The sequence below is a fragment of the Diplotaxodon limnothrissa genome, linkage group LG18, assembly GCF_057381915.1.
Source record: "Diplotaxodon limnothrissa isolate DT_005_m linkage group LG18, D_limnothrissa_male_GT1.1, whole genome shotgun sequence".
In the NCBI taxonomy this organism is placed as follows: Eukaryota; Metazoa; Chordata; class Actinopteri; order Cichliformes; family Cichlidae; genus Diplotaxodon; species Diplotaxodon limnothrissa.
In genome coordinates this window covers 19,357,184-19,376,287 of record NC_140613.1, presented here as the reverse complement: position 1 = coordinate 19,376,287, position 19,104 = coordinate 19,357,184, and the positions used below count along the sequence as shown (strand labels likewise).

General features: G+C 40.3%; 1 protein-coding gene across 2 annotated transcripts in view; it reads right to left on the bottom strand.

Moving 5' to 3' along the window:
* tnr (tenascin R (restrictin, janusin)) overlaps positions 1-19,104 on the bottom strand; it is a 73,378-nt gene that overhangs the window by 8,987 nt on the left and 45,287 nt on the right. For both annotated transcript variants that reach the window (XM_085377761.1, XM_085377762.1), the window contains exons 21-23: positions 18,048-18,191; positions 7,272-7,402; positions 521-653 (exon numbers count right to left, since the gene is read on the bottom strand). In XM_085377761.1, coding sequence (XP_085233887.1) covers positions 521-653; positions 7,272-7,402; positions 18,048-18,191 — 408 coding nt within the window. The remainder of the gene's footprint in view (positions 1-520; positions 654-7,271; positions 7,403-18,047; positions 18,192-19,104) is intronic.

Sequence of the window (19,104 nt, the reverse complement as noted above, 5' to 3'; positions counted from 1 at the left end):
TCAGGTGTTTACAGACGTTTAGTCAGAAAGCTGTTTTCTATAGCTCTGGGTGTATTTCTGTCACCACAGGTGTCGCCACCTGGTGGCCAATAAAAAGAACAGGCATTTCTAAGATGGCTTAACTTTTCAGACCATGGCGCGATGTCTATCCTTTTTGATTGCCAGTGATATGTTTGTATGCCACAGATGTTGTGATTTATTCCTGCTGCTTTATGATGCTTCCTGACGCATCAGACATGCTGTCACACAATAAAAATTAAAGCACATTATTCATACAGCCACCCTGCAGGTGCAGCCTAACAGTAATTTTCTCTCACTAAGCGATGGGGTAAGGATGGAAATTGTGCTTGACTTTGGGGAACCATTACTGTGCACGTCTGTTAGAGTAACTGTAATGCAAAATGCAGCGAAAAGTCTCAGGGGCCAAGGAAACTCTACACATTAGTATTGCTTTCCCAGCTTCAATTAAAGAATACAAATGCATTACGTGTGCGTGTGATTGAATGAGTGCATTCTGTACCTGTAGTAAAGGTGGTAGAGACTACAGCGCTGGTGTCTAGTCCCCTCGCAGCCTGGAGCTTGACGGTGTACTCTGTAGTCTCGGCCAGTCCCTCCAGTCGAATCCATGTGTCCTCTGCATCGAGAATCAGCTCCTAGTGCACACACAGGACCAAATTCACTCGCGTAACGCATACTGTGTGAGGGAGGCGATGTCCGATAAAGAAACTACATTCTGTAAAAGTAATAATTTAATGTGCATTCAGTACAAACCTCAGGGTAAAAATAAAACTGTGAAATTAAATTCTGAGACCTTCAGATATTCGTTTTTAACACATGACAGCTGGACTTCAGGCCCAGTGGCCCATGGGGCGATCGTGGCTCAAAGAGTTGGCAGTTCGTCTTGTAACCGGAAGGTTGCTGAACCCGAACTCGAACCCCGGCTCGGACAGTCTCGGTCGTTGTGTCCTTGGGCAAGACACTTCACCTGCCGCCTACTGGTGATGGCCAGAGGGGCCGATGGCGCGATATGGCAGCCTCGCTTCTGTCAGTCTGCCCCAGGGCAGCTGTAGCTACAACCGTAGCTGCCTCCACCAGTGTATGAATGTGAGAGTGAATGAATCGTGGAATTGTAAAGCGCTTTGAGGGCCCCGAAAAGCGCTATATCAATGCAATCCATTGTATATTCTCATGCTAACAGAAACAAATGAGGAGTATAGCAAAGAAATTAAAACTGCACATTAGGTGAAACTTAAATATTGTACGAGTTACGGTAACACTTCCTTTGTTTTCACAGGTGAAAGTGCAAGAGAACATGCAAAAATTTAAAGAGCAGAGGAAGTGAGAAACAAGAGATGCTAAGGGCGGGGTGGGTGGGGGAAATGAAAGACTTTTATCAGACAGCTGCGCTGAGAAGCTGCAAAGCAATCAGGAAACAAGAATTTCTATTTTAAGGCGTGACACCACAGTGCAGTCGCTTCCTTTGTCTTTGTCTCGAGGAGCCAAGACGTTTGACCGATTTGTGAGCGTACTTTCTGTGACACCAGTTTCTTACATGTGGCATGAATCCAATGGCATGAGGTTTGACCGATGAATACAAACTTGTGCGTCTACGTGTGTGTGTGTGTGTGTGTGTGTGTGTGTGTTACAGTCTGGCCTGAGTACACATTAAATATAAACAAGAAAAAATGAAATATTCAGCCGGTTTGGCCGGGGAAAAAAAATCATACATTCTGAAGCAATGTGTCCATGTGAATTATGCAGGGAAGCAGCTGGTAAACGGTGTCTCTCAGTCTCAGAGGATCTGTCATTGTCCCGCTGGGTTTTCAGGGTCAAGATAAGATTTTTATTGCAAGTGAGCAGCCCCATCTTATCAAGGCTAATATATACCTACGTGCGCTTGCTATCGATTGTGTACGTGTAGCCGAATGGTTGGATGTTGTCCTTGTGTAAGAGCTTTATCATTCCAGGCATGACCATTACTGATACATGTATTTACAAACTGTTCTGTTCATCAGATAAGAAATTAATCTCAAAGCTACTTTGTGTAAATTATAAGAGCCCATTATCTCGCTAAGAGGAGAAGCTGATTGAACAGCTTTAAGGCTCACCACTATGTGGTTAGATTACTGCTGAGGTAAGACCGAAGCGAGAACGAGCCATACCCTAAAGCAGAGACTGAAAGAGAAAAATCTTAAAAGCACTTCAGTCTGTTGCTGTTGCTTTTATGGGTTGAATGACTCATGTGTTGTTCAATACCCTAAATTCATGATGCTATGAACAATCGTTGTTTACGCAGCTCATAGCAGTGAACAAAGAATGAATAAATAAATCATCACATCTGAATAAATGATAAAAGACAGGGTTCACACAGGTGCTGAAATACTTGAGAATGCTTGAATTTTAATGTGGTGTTTTCAAGGCTTTATAAGAGCTTGGATTTTGAATAAAGCAACTGAAACTGAAACAAAGCAACTGAAACTTCGCTGCCATATCTGCCTAAATAGATTGCTTTTTAGATAAAGTAAATAAGCCCGAGGGAGGATAATTGCTTTTGCCTTTTACAACAAACACAGACAACGCTCGAGGCTCACTTGCCACCTTAATCTTTTCGTGCGTGGCGTCAAATGTGATCTGCCGGTGTTTTTGGATGCGCGTCCTGTGATGCAACGTGAGCAGGAGATGACAACATGTCAGGATGTTGCTGTTTAACTTAGTGAGGGCTTAAAAATAACAACCGCAAATCGTGGTCGAAAAGAGGAGCAAATACTCAAAAGTCTGCAAAAAGAGCACGCAGCCTTTCACAGTAAGAGAGTTTGCGTTGTAAAAGATGAACCGCAAGTTTTTATTTATTTCTTTTTATTATTCAGTTTGCTAAATTATACATTTCTCGAATCTGTACCCCATCTGGCAATGTTAACACACAGACTCCTGAGGATGAAATGGACTGTGATGTTTAGCAGCAGAGAGTCAGTCTCCAGTGAAATTCCTAAAGCTTTTATTTTTTTTAGCTGTAAACTCTTCACACTTCACTCACTCAGCTCTGGACTAATCTGATCTTTCTCACATTGCTAACTCGGTCAAGTCTCTGAACTCTTTCCAGTCATTAACATCTGGAAAAACACCCAGGACATTGTTGCCTGATGTCTGAAGAAACAGATGTACATATATAGCTTTTGTGTGTGTATATTGATCTATATTGATTTTTCCTCATATCACGTGGCATTACACCAGCAGTTGTACTATAAAACCCCAGAGAGGTATACCTGAAATCATGCATCTCCACATTCCTCCACACAACCGCTCCCAAAGTATGGAAATGCAATTTTTCAGCTTATTTACATAAATATGCACATATATCATTTATACCAGCTGTGTGGGGCTGGAAAAGCTTAATTTTGCACATTGAAATGTGTCTGAAATCATCTTCAAAAGATTATAGAAACCCTCAGTTTGCCTATAAAATGAAAACAATTTCTAAATCTGTTAGCTTATTTTTTTCTATTACACAATTAAAATGCTACAAGGCATACTTTGTAAAAAAATAAATAAATGTCAAAGTGACTTAAATAGCTAAATAGCTTTCTTTTCCTCTCTGTCTCTGAAAGAGTGTATTTGGAGTTATAATGAAGCGTAAGAACAACCAAGATACAAAATGAGTGAAGTCACAGCTGGAAATTTTAAGCAGCTTATGTGTCAGTTTTTAAAGATAGGAACATTTCTCCATCTCTCCTCTAGAACAGTAAGAGGAGTGTTTAGCTTGTTCAGGTAGCAGCTTTTTGGTTTAGTGCTGACCATTGCTCACTTTTTGCAAAAGCATCGTCTGCAGCAGGTCATGCCATCTGTCGCTAATTAACATAAATACTTCAGCACCTTGATGGCACTTTATTATCATCATCATCATTATTATTATTATTATTATTATTATTATTATTATTATTAATAAAGAAAATTAAACTATGGCCACTATGGATTTTTGAGATCACTGCTGAAATGCCCTCTTTCCACTTGACTACCTTCCAAGCGCTTAGAGTGTGTGGCATATATATATGTGTAATCAACATTTAGGTAAGTAAATCTTAATTGCATATTTTTTTTAAATCCAGTAAGAAGTTTACTTTCTTTTTATCCACCAGGATGAGCTGACCATATGAAGCAAGATAGGCCAATGCTTTTTCTGTTGTTTACTCCAAATAGTTTACCTGCTATCTGAACGTCCCAGCAAAAATTGAGACTCATGCAGACAGCCAAAGTTTTTGTAATCTGTCCAAATGTCTAATTTCTGTGAGCTTACATGAACCATAGCGTCAGACTTGCGTTCTGAGCAGACAGGAGTGTCACCAGCTTCAGCTTTAACCCACCTCCCTTAAGGTTTAATGTGTTGAGTGTTCAGCGATGATCTTCTGCGGTTTCCCCCATTTCCAATTCCCAGTTTGAACTTTAGGGTCACCTCGGCTATGTTTACATGCCTTAAATCAGGGATATCAAATATAAGGCTTGGGGGCCAGAAGAAGCCACTGGACGGCTCTGGAAAATGTGAAGGAGTCATTTACTTTTAACTGTATTTTCATAAGTTTTACAGCTTTTCCTACTGATAACGATTCCTGTTATTAATAGAAAAGTAATTAAGTAATAGACAAACAATTACATGAGACAAAGTTCCTGTTTTTCCACTATGTCTTCAAATGTATATTTGTATGTATTTTTTACAGTGTGTTCACAGAAAAAAATAAGATTTTCTCTGAATTAACAAAACCTTTTTATTTTAATTATGGGACAGTCTGACACACCTTTTTCCTGTAATTTACACATTTATTATATAGTTTCACTGGTTCGGCCCACAGTGTAAAATGACATCCCAGCCTTAAATGCTTCCAATTCTGCCATGTGATTGGCTTATTATATGCATTATAAAGTGGCCGAACTTGTGTAGCTAATAAAGTGGCTGCTGGGTGTACCCAGAGAGAGCAAAAGTAAATAATATAACAGTATATATTTAACGTGTACTACTTTATTATTTACTTACATTCGATTTAAATTCAGAAAATTCATGGAGTTATTAATGCACATGAAAGCAAAGTGTTAAAACTAGTACATGAAATGTTGATTCTGTGTTTGAAAACAAACCATTACTGTGGGAAAAAGGACAGAAACACAGAGAACAGGGTCAGCAGAGAGATTCTTGATCTAAGAAAGAGCTTTGCTTGTGTAAAATCTCATAAAAGAGCTCATCTCAAGAGTCAGACTGCATTCTTTGTGCATGAGTGACACCCGATGGACAACCGCACAGCAGTGCCACACTTGCAAGGTCAATTTGCGTGTGTGTGTGTGTGTGTGTGTCTGTGTTTGTCTGAGAGAGCAAGGCCTGTGGTAGGTCATCATTACAGTACATCAGTATGGATCTTTGTGCTTGTTTTGACCACATGGCTCTCGCTAATGTGCTTTATTACCGTTACTGAGCCACATCAAAACATTTAATCAAAATAAACAACGTCTCTACCGAGGCACATTATAATCATATCTCTATTTGACAGGCAATTTCACTGTGTGAGTGTGTCTGTCCCTGAATGCGTGACCGCTCCCCAACAAGGGGCTTTACCTGATTGAAAGATAAAATTAGAACTTTAAAGGGATTATCATGAAGTTGTGATTCTGCATTAATATTCTGTCCTGATCACTGCTTAACTCGGTGTATTAATTTCACTAAATTCGCACTTTCCAAAAAGAGGTTTCAACACATCTGACATGAATTATCATCTTTCCGATGCATTTGCTGTTGATTATACCTGAGCAATTAACATCCAATCATCCTCCATGGCATGTATATAACTCTTGAGGAGGATCATTCGGTTCTGTTGTTTGTTTATTTATTCATTTTTAATAACCTTACAAAAGAAACAGGGTTCATTGTTGGGGCAATGATGGCATGAGCTTTGGTCACAAATGCAATTTAACTGGCTGATATTTCAATAGGAGCAGTGAATATAGTCACATCTTCGTCTATGACATCAGTAAATATTGTCAGAATTTGTTGTTGACAGTTTACAATCGATGACAGCGATGCTCGTGCATTTGTCATTATCGAGGACACGATACGAGACTGTGTCTGCAAGAACTGCCCGCTGACGAATACAACGAGAGGGAGATATTACCAGGCTGGATGCTTGACCCCTACGGGGAGGGGGTCCGATGGCTGTGCTGTGATCTGTTTGATGAGAGTCTCTGCTGGCTGCTCTTCTCTGTCTGTGTGCTATCTGTTTCACTGTGGGCGTGTAGCTGCAGGCTACAGAAGACATCTATCAAAATGTATGTGTATGCGTGCATATGATTTTAAGTGTACACCAAGTTAAAGTGTATGTTCCAATTAATGAGGTGTAGCTTGCAACGCATGCACACCTACATGAAATGAACACCAGACTCACACCTATGTCTTGGAAAACTGCGGCTGTGTATTCCGTGGTTGGATGAGATCTCAGATTTGATTGAATCCAAGCGATGCCACTATTTACTCCACTAATTCTTTAAATTTCAAATAGCTCTTTGCTGTTAAGCCAGTGTTCAAAAATCTCTGTTATACAAGTTACATAAACATTTTATTGTAATATTTCATTTCATTTCGAAACAAAAAGGAGGAACCACAGGAAAAAAAAGGTCAAAATATACCACATTAGTATAAACACTAAAATAGAAAGTGCGTGAGAGTGGGAGTGCTGGGTGGATGTCTTCAGCTTTATATGGTTTAAAAGATGATATTATTTAATGAGGGGAGAGAAAAAAATAAGGAAAATAGGAAAATGAAAAAAGAAAATAAGATAAATACATACAGGAAGATCTTTGTCCTGTGTGTGGATTCTGTGGATACTGGGAAAAATACTCCTTCACATGAAGCCTCTGGCTTTACTGTTACAAGTAGTTCTCTTGTTTTGTTTCCAGACTAAAACCTCTCCAAACAAACAACATTTTAGTCAAATCAACAACTTATCATTTTTTTCACGTTCAGTTACCAACTGAAGCTGCAGCAGGTTCATGGTTCGACGTGGGGTTTACTTTGGATCAGTAAGTGGACCAGCCCTTTCCATCCGATATCTGATGGAACCGAGACTGTGACAAGATCGGATAGACTCGCCTTTTAGACACTGCTCGTCGTTTCATTTAAATAGGTTGCAAATATCAGAATACAGGTTAATTATGCTATACAAAAAATAGGAACCAGCACTACCAGTGGAGCTCAGGTTTAGGGGGTCGAGTTGAGGCGAGCGGGTTATGCCACTTACTTTACGGCTGCCGTCGGGTGTCTTGTAGGTGAGCATGTAGTTGTCTATTTCTGCAATGGGCGGCTGCCATGAAATGAGAGCACTGCGGTGATTCACTTCACTGGCTGTCAGGTTCACGGGTGCATCCATGGCTATCAGAAACAGAGAAAACACATTACTTTGACACTCGTGAAGAAGGTTTGCAAGACATTTAGGCAACGGTGAAAAGACTTCTACTGGTGCTGATACTGCACATAATAATGCTGTTCTTAACCCTATAATGCCCTTTGTATCATATTTTTGCTGTTTCCGAGACCTCTATCTCAGCAACATGATCAATACTTGCCATAATTTCAAAATGTTACGGACAAAACTCTTTTTTTTTTAAAATATAAAATTAACATTGTTGTTAACAAAAAGTTGCCAAAAACGCCCAATGTATTAAATGCGATACAAAAAATATATAATAAATACATAATACAAATATATTATACACAACATGATATAGCAGAAAAAATGTGGATTTTGTTATAAGGGTTAATAAACATCTCAGTTCCAAAAAAATCATAATTTTCTGGCTATTTTTTGACGGGTTGAGTCTTACAGAGTAAATACCCACTGAGATCATGATTTATTACTCAAGACTGTTATTAAAATGTTCACTACCTTTATATTTTATTGGTCCAGTAGTGATATGGTACACTGGTGTCGAGTGCATTGTCCAAGTACCACCCCTGCAGTTTGAGGAGCTTGAGCAAAGCTAGGAGATGCAGATGGGTACAAAAAATGACATCTCTGAAGCTCATCTCTTTGTTTGGATAAAACTACAGCCTCCGCTGCCTGCTCAGGTTTTCTCTTTATGGACAGAACAAGCAGTAGACGAAGAAAAGTGGCAGTGATCCAGCCTTCTAATAAAACCTCAGAAGCTCAGATGAAAGAGTCTCGAGTGTTAAGATATAAATTGCATTCATGCCAGTACTGCTGAAGGCCATCTTGAAAGGGTTTAATTATTTAGATTTTTCTGCCACTTAACCACAAGTGCAGCGCTGCTGATCTCCATGAAGAAGGATGAGGCTGCCATTACCACATATCTCTTAGTGTTAACAAAATGAAGAGATCATGCACAGTAATTTGTTTTAGTCCATACGTCAGTATTTCATATGTTATTTCGAAAAAAAAAATGTTACTCAGACAGGAGTCAACGGCTCATTTTGAGCTGCAGAGTAATATGCCAAATATTTACTGTGCTGCACTGATGTATGAAGGGATGTGTCATCCGCTTAATTTGTGTGACTCATTTAGTCTTTTTTTTTTTTCAAAAGAATGAAAGTCTATGATACAGCTTTTTAGTACTTACACTACGAGACCATAAAAGTTTTCTGTATATATACTCTAAGCATTTAAAAGATGCCAGTTTTATTATAAAGGCCCCTATTGTGCTCTTCAGTCAGATTCTGTTGCTTTTGTAATTGTGAATTTGTATATCTATGGTGCGAGATGACATCATTGATTTATTTATCTTGGACAAAAAGGCTCATAGTGAACACACCATCCCCGACATCCAGCTTTTCAAATGTTCTTTTCACATTCATTACATATAACACACAAAATCTCTCTGTCTGTCCATCTGTGAACTCTGACACAGTCAGGAGACGAGCAGGCAAACTTGAGCCACAGCTACACCTTTTCCACATCACATATTATCATTGTAAATGACCATTAGCTTGCTTCAAAGCAACTTTTACAGATGGAAGCAGTGAGTCTGATAAATGCACAACTTGATGGCAAAATGTTCTAGGTGTGCTCTTTCTTTAGTGGTTGTTAAATTCTGTTGTATGTTTTACATCTGCCTACGGAGAATCGATGTGAATCACAGAATGACACAGCCCTGAGCTGCCTACAGACTGCAAACGATAGCAGAACTCTAATTTCCTTTTTACCTTTCATAGCATCTGTGATATTGAACCCTTGGTACGACGACCAACGTATGTGTTATTCATTTGTTTTATGTAAATGTTGCAAAGATCTAAAAAATACTGCAACATAGTGTTTGATGTAATTTCTAAACTGATCACCTGCCAATGGGCTAAAATGAGCCATTTTTTATGGCTTATGCACCTACAGCATCATATAAACATCCTTATAAGGTCTCATTTATGGCCACAAAACCTGAATTATACGTTGTATATTTCCGAAAGCACCTAACAATGGACTAAAACCACAGACTAAACAATACTGTAGCATCGACATGTCCAAGTGAGTCCAGTGTGTCCACCTTAATGCTTTATGACCAGTGATGATTTTGGCATCTTACAACTAAATTTATAGCCATAAGCTAATAGAATAAACAAAAAAATTCAAAGCACACCTCACCATCTCTACCTTCTAAGAAATTAACAACAGAAAAGAAAAGAGGAGGTACTTGTACACTTTAAATGTACTCCAGGAGGTGTGTACTCTAAAATCTCCACATCAGCACTCCTGATTCCCTTTAGGGCCGGCTAAAAAGAGCAGCAAGATATTTTTCCATGTTTAGTCGCTGCATATCACAGCCTCAAAAAGCATTCAAACCCTTGATCAGCAAGCCCACCCAAGTTTTACCGCACATTACATTGCATCATCCAAGAATATTCTGGGTCCCTGCACGGTTTTAAACAAGGCCTGATTACAGTGCCTTTGTTGCTACTTTAACCACATCACAAGAAGACTCACCTCAGTTTCCAAACCTTACATCACCCTTTTTAAGCCAATATCTGATCTTCTGACATGTCGCGGAAGCACCGACATGCTCCAGCCTTATTTTAGTGCATAATATAAAATAGATGACCCTCTATTTGGAAAATCGGTTTCTTGGAGTTACATCATGACTCTGGGGCACATCGTCAGACACTCACGCAACAGCGCTCAGTGTTAGGGAGGACTGAAACAAATGAAGTGCTGAGCTTTGTGCGCTCAGCAGTCCAATGTCACCTCTGTGAATAAGAAATAAAGATATCCTCTACATGGCCGTCTCTTCTTCCGATTCCCTCTGTCTGATTTCCTTGCTTTTGATAGCCGCCCCCCCCCCCCCCCCCCCCCTTTTTTTTTCTCTTCTATTCGTCCTCTGTAGGGAAATTAACATGAGTTTTTAGGACTCCAAGGATTAGAAGAGCTGGGGAGTTAACTCTGAGCTCAACATCAAGCCCCGAAACTGAACTCAGACTTCATAAAACTTTGCAAATACAAAGAAAATCCTCAGCACCAGCTTCCCCGCACACTTGTCAGTTAAATCCTTTTGTGTGTACACATGTGGAAAGATCAATGACAGCTCGGTAATTAACTGCGTGTACCTGAGCTGATAACCTCCTGAGAGATGCAGGGTGCCTTCTCTCACAGAAGGTGATAGGCAGACTCACGCTGACGGGGGGATGTTTTAGGGTGAGAGGAGTGAGTCGTCCGCTTTAAGACAGAAGAGGCACTTTGCAGAAGTCCAGGGTGACGTGGCAACCTCCTCTCATTGCATTAAGTTTATTGATCTCATCTGCATCTTATGTCTGCTTTTCCTCCTTGTCCCTTTGTCTGTTTTCTCCCACGTCCACATCAACCCGGGGCCTTCCACTTTCCTTATCTCCATTAGCGCTTATGTTTCACTCTTCTTCTCGTTTTCCCATCCTTTGCCCACCTCCTCTTGTCCTCCTTATCTGACAGGCTGTCACTCTCTTTCAGCGTGCTGCAGAAACAATGGAGTTTATCTATTCTTCTTTTCATTCCCCCGTTCTGATGAACACTGCGGCTGGATTATAGCTGCGTAGGGGACAGGTGAGAGTGGAGCTTTTGATTCATAGAAATATAACAACCATCATTTAGCTCGTCTTTATTCTCCCCTTTCTCTTCCGTCTCCAGCTAAATCTGTCCCCTTGTCTCTCTCTCTTTCAGGCTCTCCCTCCAATTAAACCTTTGCATGGAGTGCGGCCGAGCAGGTGTTTCACAGTTCCTGGCAGCTCTGGCGCTCTATCTTTGGATGACGAGGTTTGAACAATGGGATTGGGATGAATAGGTTTGGCTACATCTAATGACTCATTAACACACGTTGTAAACAATTCCAGAGGAGGAAAAAAAATAAGCACACGCAGAGCGGCAGATGGGAAGGACAGCATGGGCACCAGCAATTTGTTGCAATGAGACAAGAGGGAGGAAGTGACTCTTCTTTTTTTGAGTGGATATCACATCCCTGTGCCAGTTTACGAGTGAGTGATGGTGTCTGGATGATGTATAGGCCATCCATTTGTGTTTATGAAGTCAAATGTAAGCAAATGCTACTTGGATAAAACTCACAGATGATGAAGGCCAAGACAACACTGTGTTATTATCTTTTAAAGTCCAACTGTCTACTCCGGTATACATACGTGCCCGGTCAGTCACTTTTTTCTCCGTTTCCTTTAGGAGAACAAAAACATTTGGAAATAAAATAAATGTGTATGTCATATCTTTTGTTTTCACAATTGCTCACACCGCGGTTTTGCCTTCGTATGCAAATCAGTCACACTGAGCTAGACAGCAACCTGCTGCACAACACAAGGACTAAACACCTTGAATAACTAATGTTAGCTTTTCTGCTCAAGTCTTTTTCTTATCTAACTATTAAACAAGAACACACGTGTGGCTTCTTTAAGGATATAAACTGAAACAAACATCTTATGGCAAAAGGTGCTCCATTAAAGTCAGTTTGTAGGATGTATTGCCAATTAGCTGGTCAGTTGGTGGAACTTGAGAAGTAAACAAACTTGCAAAATTCACTAGATGTGAGTATTTTGTGTCCTACGGTGGAGCAAAGACACTCGGAAAGTCTGCAGGCTGCTGTCAATCAAACACATCCATTCCCTATAACCAGCTGAGATGAAAAGCAGCATTTCTGTCTGTTAACAAATCATTTATGATGCACGGACAATATTTAAACGACAAAAAAAGGATGTCTTGACGGCTTTAGTGCATATTATTTGATATTATACTAAAAACACAATATACGATATATACGATGTTCTATTTTCCCATAAAACATTTAACAGTGCAGGCTTTTGAGGAAGCAAGACGATAAAACTGTCCAAAATGCATCATTTGCCTGAAGAATAAAGATTACGGTTGTGTAATAGCGGCACTCGGTGAAGAACTACAGTATAAACCAGAGCTGCCTGCAGCAAGGATTGCTGCTGCTTGAGAAACGTGCCAAGCTCTTCTCAGCTAGCGGGTTCAGACACATCTGAGAGAAAAGTCCCGGTGCTGCAACCTACAGGCTTATGCGGCCACCTTCAGCAAAATCCCTTATTTTCTAGCCTTTTAGCTTAAATATCTGCCTGTGGGGAGCCAAAACTGCCTCTTCTGACAACAAAAAACTTTCATCTGTGGTTAACAGGCTTGGGGAATCCAAAAAGTACTGTGCCACCACCCGAAAAAAAAAAAATAAATGATTAAATAAATATTAACTGTGGATGAGCCTCATCTCTTTTTCCACACTTCTGTCTGTGCTGTGCTCAGCAGGCATAGAAGAAAAGTGAAAACCTGACATCTAGAACTTTTACTGACCTTTTGGACATGTATATGTGTTTGTATCAGGTAGACAGGAACTGCAGCTTCTATTTGAACCTTTATGGATTCATTCTTAGTTTAAAAGAACTTGTTAACTTATTTAATTCCACGCTAATCAATATATCTATGAGTGCAACGTGAGAGTACCTTTACAAATTTAACAGTATGATCTTTCTGTGTAAAACATTTTAGTCAGCAGTATTTGTGCTCTAGACAAAACCTACTCACAGGCTTACTGCATAAAAAATACACAGAGCAGTAATTCTCAACCCTGTGATCAAGTAGACAGACACAAGAACAAAGTATTCAAAACAAAAGAAAAAAGCAGAAAAAAAAGATAGCGGGAGTAGGCAGGGTGGCACAGCAATAGATCCAAAGCCGGAGTAGCTGACCAAAACAATCAAAGGTCTCATGTTTTCTCCCAGCTCATTCGCAACTTGACATTTTCGGCTGGAGTGCAACAGTGTGAGAATGCAAGCTGTGAGAGAGGAACAGAACCGCGCTTTAAGGTTTCAATTAGGAAGTTTAATTAACAACACTGGAAGAGCTCTTTGAAGCTGAGGTTGACTGAGGTTCCCCCTGCTGAGACATGTCATCATCAGTCCTGGAAGGCAGAAGACTTAATTGTTGTGCGTTTGAGAGCTCACAGGGCCACACAGCACACAGCTGTGTGAATAGAGCCTACTGTATACAGTACGTGTGCACTGTGAGGCCGACACTGTCAAAAACTCAAATTGATTTTAGTCCCTTTGTGAATTCGGGCAAAACTCAAGAGAAAAAGCAGTGGATATATAAGTGGACAGAACAGAAGTACAGTAGAAAAGAGAAGGAAGAAACTTATTTTCTCATCTACAAATTTAACAGAATTCAGCTTTGATAATTTCTGTGGCTTTATGCTCTTTTAATGTAGGGCAGAATAGATCAAATACATTTCTGAATGAATACACCGAGTCCTCTGCAAATGCCTTTTCCTCTTTTCTGTCTTCCCCACCTGAGAATATTTCCTCCAGATTGGCACAGCGAGAATACATTTAGTCTGTTCCACTCAGAGAAGGACACCAACAAAAGGGAAGCACCCGACCGTTTTCTTAATCCAATAAGACAGGACATTCAAAACAAAACAAAATCCTTGTCCTCTTCGCTCACTCCGTGGCGTTGCCTGGATCACAGCAATTTCCCAGCTTCTATTATATGAGGGATTCTAACCGGGGCAGGAGCGTGCGTTTCCATCCTTCTTGTTTTGTTTTCTCGAGAAGCAGAGGTACGTGATGCACAAGCAGAGCTACTGTTTCAAAATTAGAAGCACCTTAAACTGCCAAGAACATTTGTTTATGTATGAGTTACTATATGCATATGCCGCATTGACATGGATGCAGGCACACCTAATTTTCCTGAGCCCACATACATGTTTTGAAGTGTCTGGAGCCTTGCTCTCATACATTGTCAGAGCTTGTTTCCATTTCCAGTAGTTCGTATCTGCTGCAGTGCAGGACAGGCATCTCTGGTGCTCATATCCCATAGGGGATGTGAACTCCTCTGCTGACTATTTTTTTTATTTTTTTTCCCCTGGAAGAAAAATCTAAGTTTACAGAGCTGCAACTCAGCTAAACTAGAACAATTCCTTCACCCCTAACTTTCCTTTCAGTGGAGCAGGCGACAAACGTGAATTTACTGTGGGGGACAGGTGGAGGTGGAGCAGGGATGAGTTTAATCCTCATCACATAACGACTGTTTCACCACATCTACCGTCAGGCAGAATACAGACTCTCTGCAGCAGGTTTGAAAAAGAATCAAAGCTATTTAAATCAGTATCAGAATACATTATTAATCCCTGAGGAAATTATGTAATAAAGGTGTACATACACCTGACTGGCACTGTGAAACAATCCATCACAATATTAAGTATGCCTGAAATTCTTGCTGTTAGTCTTTTTGTTCCAAACTTTGATGCATGCATGCAAAAAACTTGTCATGAAAGATGGTAAAGGTAGCCCTTTACAAGAGTGGTACAAAGTGGGTAATACCATTGTAACAAATAGGTAGCTTCATGGTGACATCAGCATAAGTAAGTCAATAACTTTGGTTATTTGTCAGGATTTAGTGCGCAGAATATGAATAAGGCAAGAAAAACACACTGCAGTAAATACGGAATTATTTAAACATTACAGCTACTTATTGTTAAATCATATTTCTTAAGTTGGAGCAGATTTGTGTTTGCAATAAATGGGGGTGGGTGGGTGGGATATCAAAGCAGCAGATGGTGCAGATAAAGTTTAATGTTATAATCCTGATACAAAGGAGCAGATTTTAGGGTAAACATATCATGAGGGCTGTAAAAAGACAGAATTCCCTCTTTTCAATATTGTTTTTGTGTTGCTGGTTCACCCATCAGAGCTTCTGCAGCTAGTGTGACTTTGATATGCAGGTGAGTTTGCCAGCCAGCATTGCCTTCATCCAACAGCAGTGATCTTGGAGCCCTAAAAGGCAAGAATGCAGTGAGCTGTATAAACAACACTGATGACTTCTTACACCTGTCAGCTGGTAGTTTCTCCCACTCTTACTTTCCACTGTGTTCGAGCTCTTAAATGTCTACAGAATTCCTTTCTTCATTGGCAGATTTCATGTCTCTGGTTTTAGTGCCATTAACATCAGGACTGGACAAGTTCAAAACAGTCCAGTTTTTATTGTTGTTTTTCTTTTAGATAGTAAGCAATCGTTTTACATCTTAAGTTCATCAAGCAAAAGGCTCTGCTTGGTTTCAGTTAAAAGGTTAAAGCCACCTTTCTAATATTATGGTGCTAATGTTACACCCTTGAGCCACCAAAACAGCCATCACACTGACACGGGAGGACTGGGTCCTCGAGTGTCTGGCATCAGGCAGCAGTGAATTCTTTGGGTGCTGTGGGGTTCGAGGGTGGAGCCTCTGCTGACCAGAGCAATAGGGAGGTTCAATTCAAAGCTTTGGGTTCTTTCTCTTCTTCTTGTTGATGGTCCTCGCTATCCAACAGTGACAGTTCTTGTCCACAAAAGGCAATGCTCAACAGACTTTCTGAGAGGGCACCTTTGTTCCATGTGTGCACCGCACAGTGCATGGCAGGATCTATAGTCCAAGGATACTTCAACTGAACAGGCACCTGGCATTACCTCGTCAACAGCACAATCAACTTTTGCTCCTGAGGTGAGGAAAGAAATCTAAACTCTGCTGGAGAAAAGGTTCCAATAGTTCCCACTCCAAAGACCCACAGCTACTATTTCATTGTTTTGAAAGAGCCCTCTGAGCCATGAGATAACCATGCTAAATAAGTACTTTCAGTTCAGAATGCTAACTGCATGTCAGGGGGTTGGAGTCACCGTGCACAAGGAGCTGGTTAGATTTGAAAGAACCTTATTTTCATTGCAAGTCCTAATTTCATCGAAGCAGTCCTTTTGTGTACTGGATAACGGCATAAAAATATTGTGCTCTCTCATTCGGAGTCTTGCTTGTGGCTCAAGGCATCGTTGGCACCCATCATGACAGAGGGCTTCTGGCCCCTGAACTACCTCTATGAGCTATTGATTTGGGAGAATTGGCTCATCCAGCCAGCACTCACGCAGTCCTGCTGATAATAGATTTACAATCGCTGAGGTTCAAACCAAGAGAAATACCATCTTCCTCCCAGTTAGAAAGTTTCTTTCCAGAGTTGAAGTTGGACTCTGTAGTTAATAATGCATGGTTATCCCAGTGTGGTCAGGCAGTCCACACTACCTGACCACACTGCTTCTTTTGGAGAGACAAAGTTCCTTTCAACATGAACATGCAGGGCAGGGCTGTGCAAAAACAAATGTGTGAATTTTGTTTGGCAGGACGAGGAAAGGTAGTATATCACTCCATTAGAGCTGAGGCATTTTTACAGCCTCAATCCCACTGCAATTTTTATTTCTGCACCACGATGTAGACCGTGACAATACCCCCATATTCACATATATTCAGTGTTAGGATAAACTGCCCTTTGCCCCACTCTCTCTTTCTCTCTGTCAGCCTATTTAAATATGGTGCTATAAGCTGCTATCCCTAAAGGCGCCTCATAAACTGAGAGTTCTAAACCACTGAATGGATTTCAGCTCCTTCCAGAGAAAGAATGCGGTGCACGGAGAACAGATACAGAAACGATTTGGCCACTGTGGATGTGTTCACCTCCTTTACTCACACAAGTTGTTGCTACAGCTGCTGATTTAGGGCCAAGTCATCCTAATCTATCTGCCTGGGTATCACTGGTTGCAACTGAAAGGGGGCTGGGTGTTATGCATATAACCAATGAGGGAAGGAAACTAGATATAACACAGGTCAGCTCCTTACTGCCTAAAGAGCCTGTGAAGTGCAGTGTAGATTGAGGAGATGAGACTGTGCAGCATCTTTAATACCCCTTAGGGAGGGCGAAGCCTCTTGTGCCAGCAACACTCTCATTGGCCTTGACAGGCACGTTGAAGTTAATTTTTCAGGTCTCGCAAGGATCCAATGCACATACTGATGTGGTATACCTTGTCTCTATCCCTCAGGGAACATTCGTTATGCAGTTGTCGTTTTTTTCTTATTATACATATATATATATTTTTTTTTTTACTTGATATTGATTGTCATATTTTCCTATAGTTTCATACAGCAGGTGCCAATAATAGTAATCACATTACTGTGTAACTATATTAATGCAGACAGAAATTAAACCAACTGACACTGTATTCTTTATCCTTTATGGGTTCGACATAACATAACATAACTGCTTCTTGTATCATTAAGGCGTCAGTCTGTGACAGGCCTGAATTATATAAGACCCACCTTCTTGCCATCTAGTTACCAATTAATAGGAAAAACAGTGGCATGAGTATTTTGTTTTTGCCATTTTGCACACTTATTAAATTGATATGCACTAGCAGTTTTCTCTGTTAATTATAATTAATTATATATATTTTTTGTAAGAAATAGCACAGCTGATTATTTTGAATTCTATTAATCCCCTTTGAGGGGTGAATGATCCATTGCAACTTTTCAAGGGTAGTGCAGCAGCTGCCCTTGGTCATTAAAAAAGTATCAGAAAAATTAACAATTAACATAACGATAGTTTTTGCTATAAATAAAACTGTATGTGCCCAGGACACCTGCACAGACCCAGTAGGCTAAACTCAGGCCTGCAAGAAGACGGCAGTGCTAGCTGCTGAGTCAGCTGCCCACTGTACTAGCCGAATCAAACGGATACATACGGGTTTGGAGGTTGGTGATGACGGTGCCACTTGTAAGTGGTCCTTTGGTGGCGTAGAGGGCTACAGAGTAGGTGGTGCTTGGCTTGAGGTTGGACAGCTGCAGTTCCTGCTTGTTGCCTTCCACGAGGAAAGTATCAGCCGTTACTAGAAAATGAAAAACAGAACACAGAAAACACATGAATGTTTACTACATTTAAACCATCCTAAAAAGATTGCAGTGTGTATCTCTGAAAATGTTTCCCAACACAGGAAACATCAAAGTTTATAACTCCGCCTTGTGACACCTGGACTATTTTCTCTTCTACATTGTACATAGTAATATTTTAACTTGGAAATATTTCATTTTAATTTTTATTGCACTTTATATTTTTTTGTTCCTAACTGTGTGGCTCCATGGTGCAGTGATTTACACATTACACATTCAGTATTAAGAGAGCTCTTATTTACTTTAATATTATGAAACCATGTAAGACACTGTGCTCAGGCTAAGAAAGATAATAATACAAAAACAATGCCACATTCAGAGGCTCACTGGCAGTATTTGTGGTTGTGGAGTGTTAAATTAAGGTGGCAATGATGGAAGGTCATCTACACGATGTTCTGAAGCATCTTATAGATGCAGTTCTGGATATTTTGAACCTTTTTCAGTTTCTCCTTCATCCTTTTATATACAGAAACATCACAAGAGCACTGATGCATTTTAATTAATCTAAAACATTACAGTAGACAGGTATATATTATTCGTAGTCCATGTGATACCATTAATCTCTGATACCACGATGGCTTGGATTTTATTTTATGTGGGTGTTTCCATCAATAAAAACTATTTTGTCATGCAGGACAATGCACAATGAAATATTTAACTATTGACCCTGGTTTAGTACATTAACACTCAAGGGAATTTGTCCACAACTTACATTGCACTTCTCTAAACCTTGGCTGGGGCTGGTTTCCAAATATGTGTCCAGCATATAGATGCTGTCTCCGTATCTGTGATGATCTGGCTGCAATCCAGTCAGTCAGAGTGTAATTTACACTCAGACTCTGACAGCTGAGT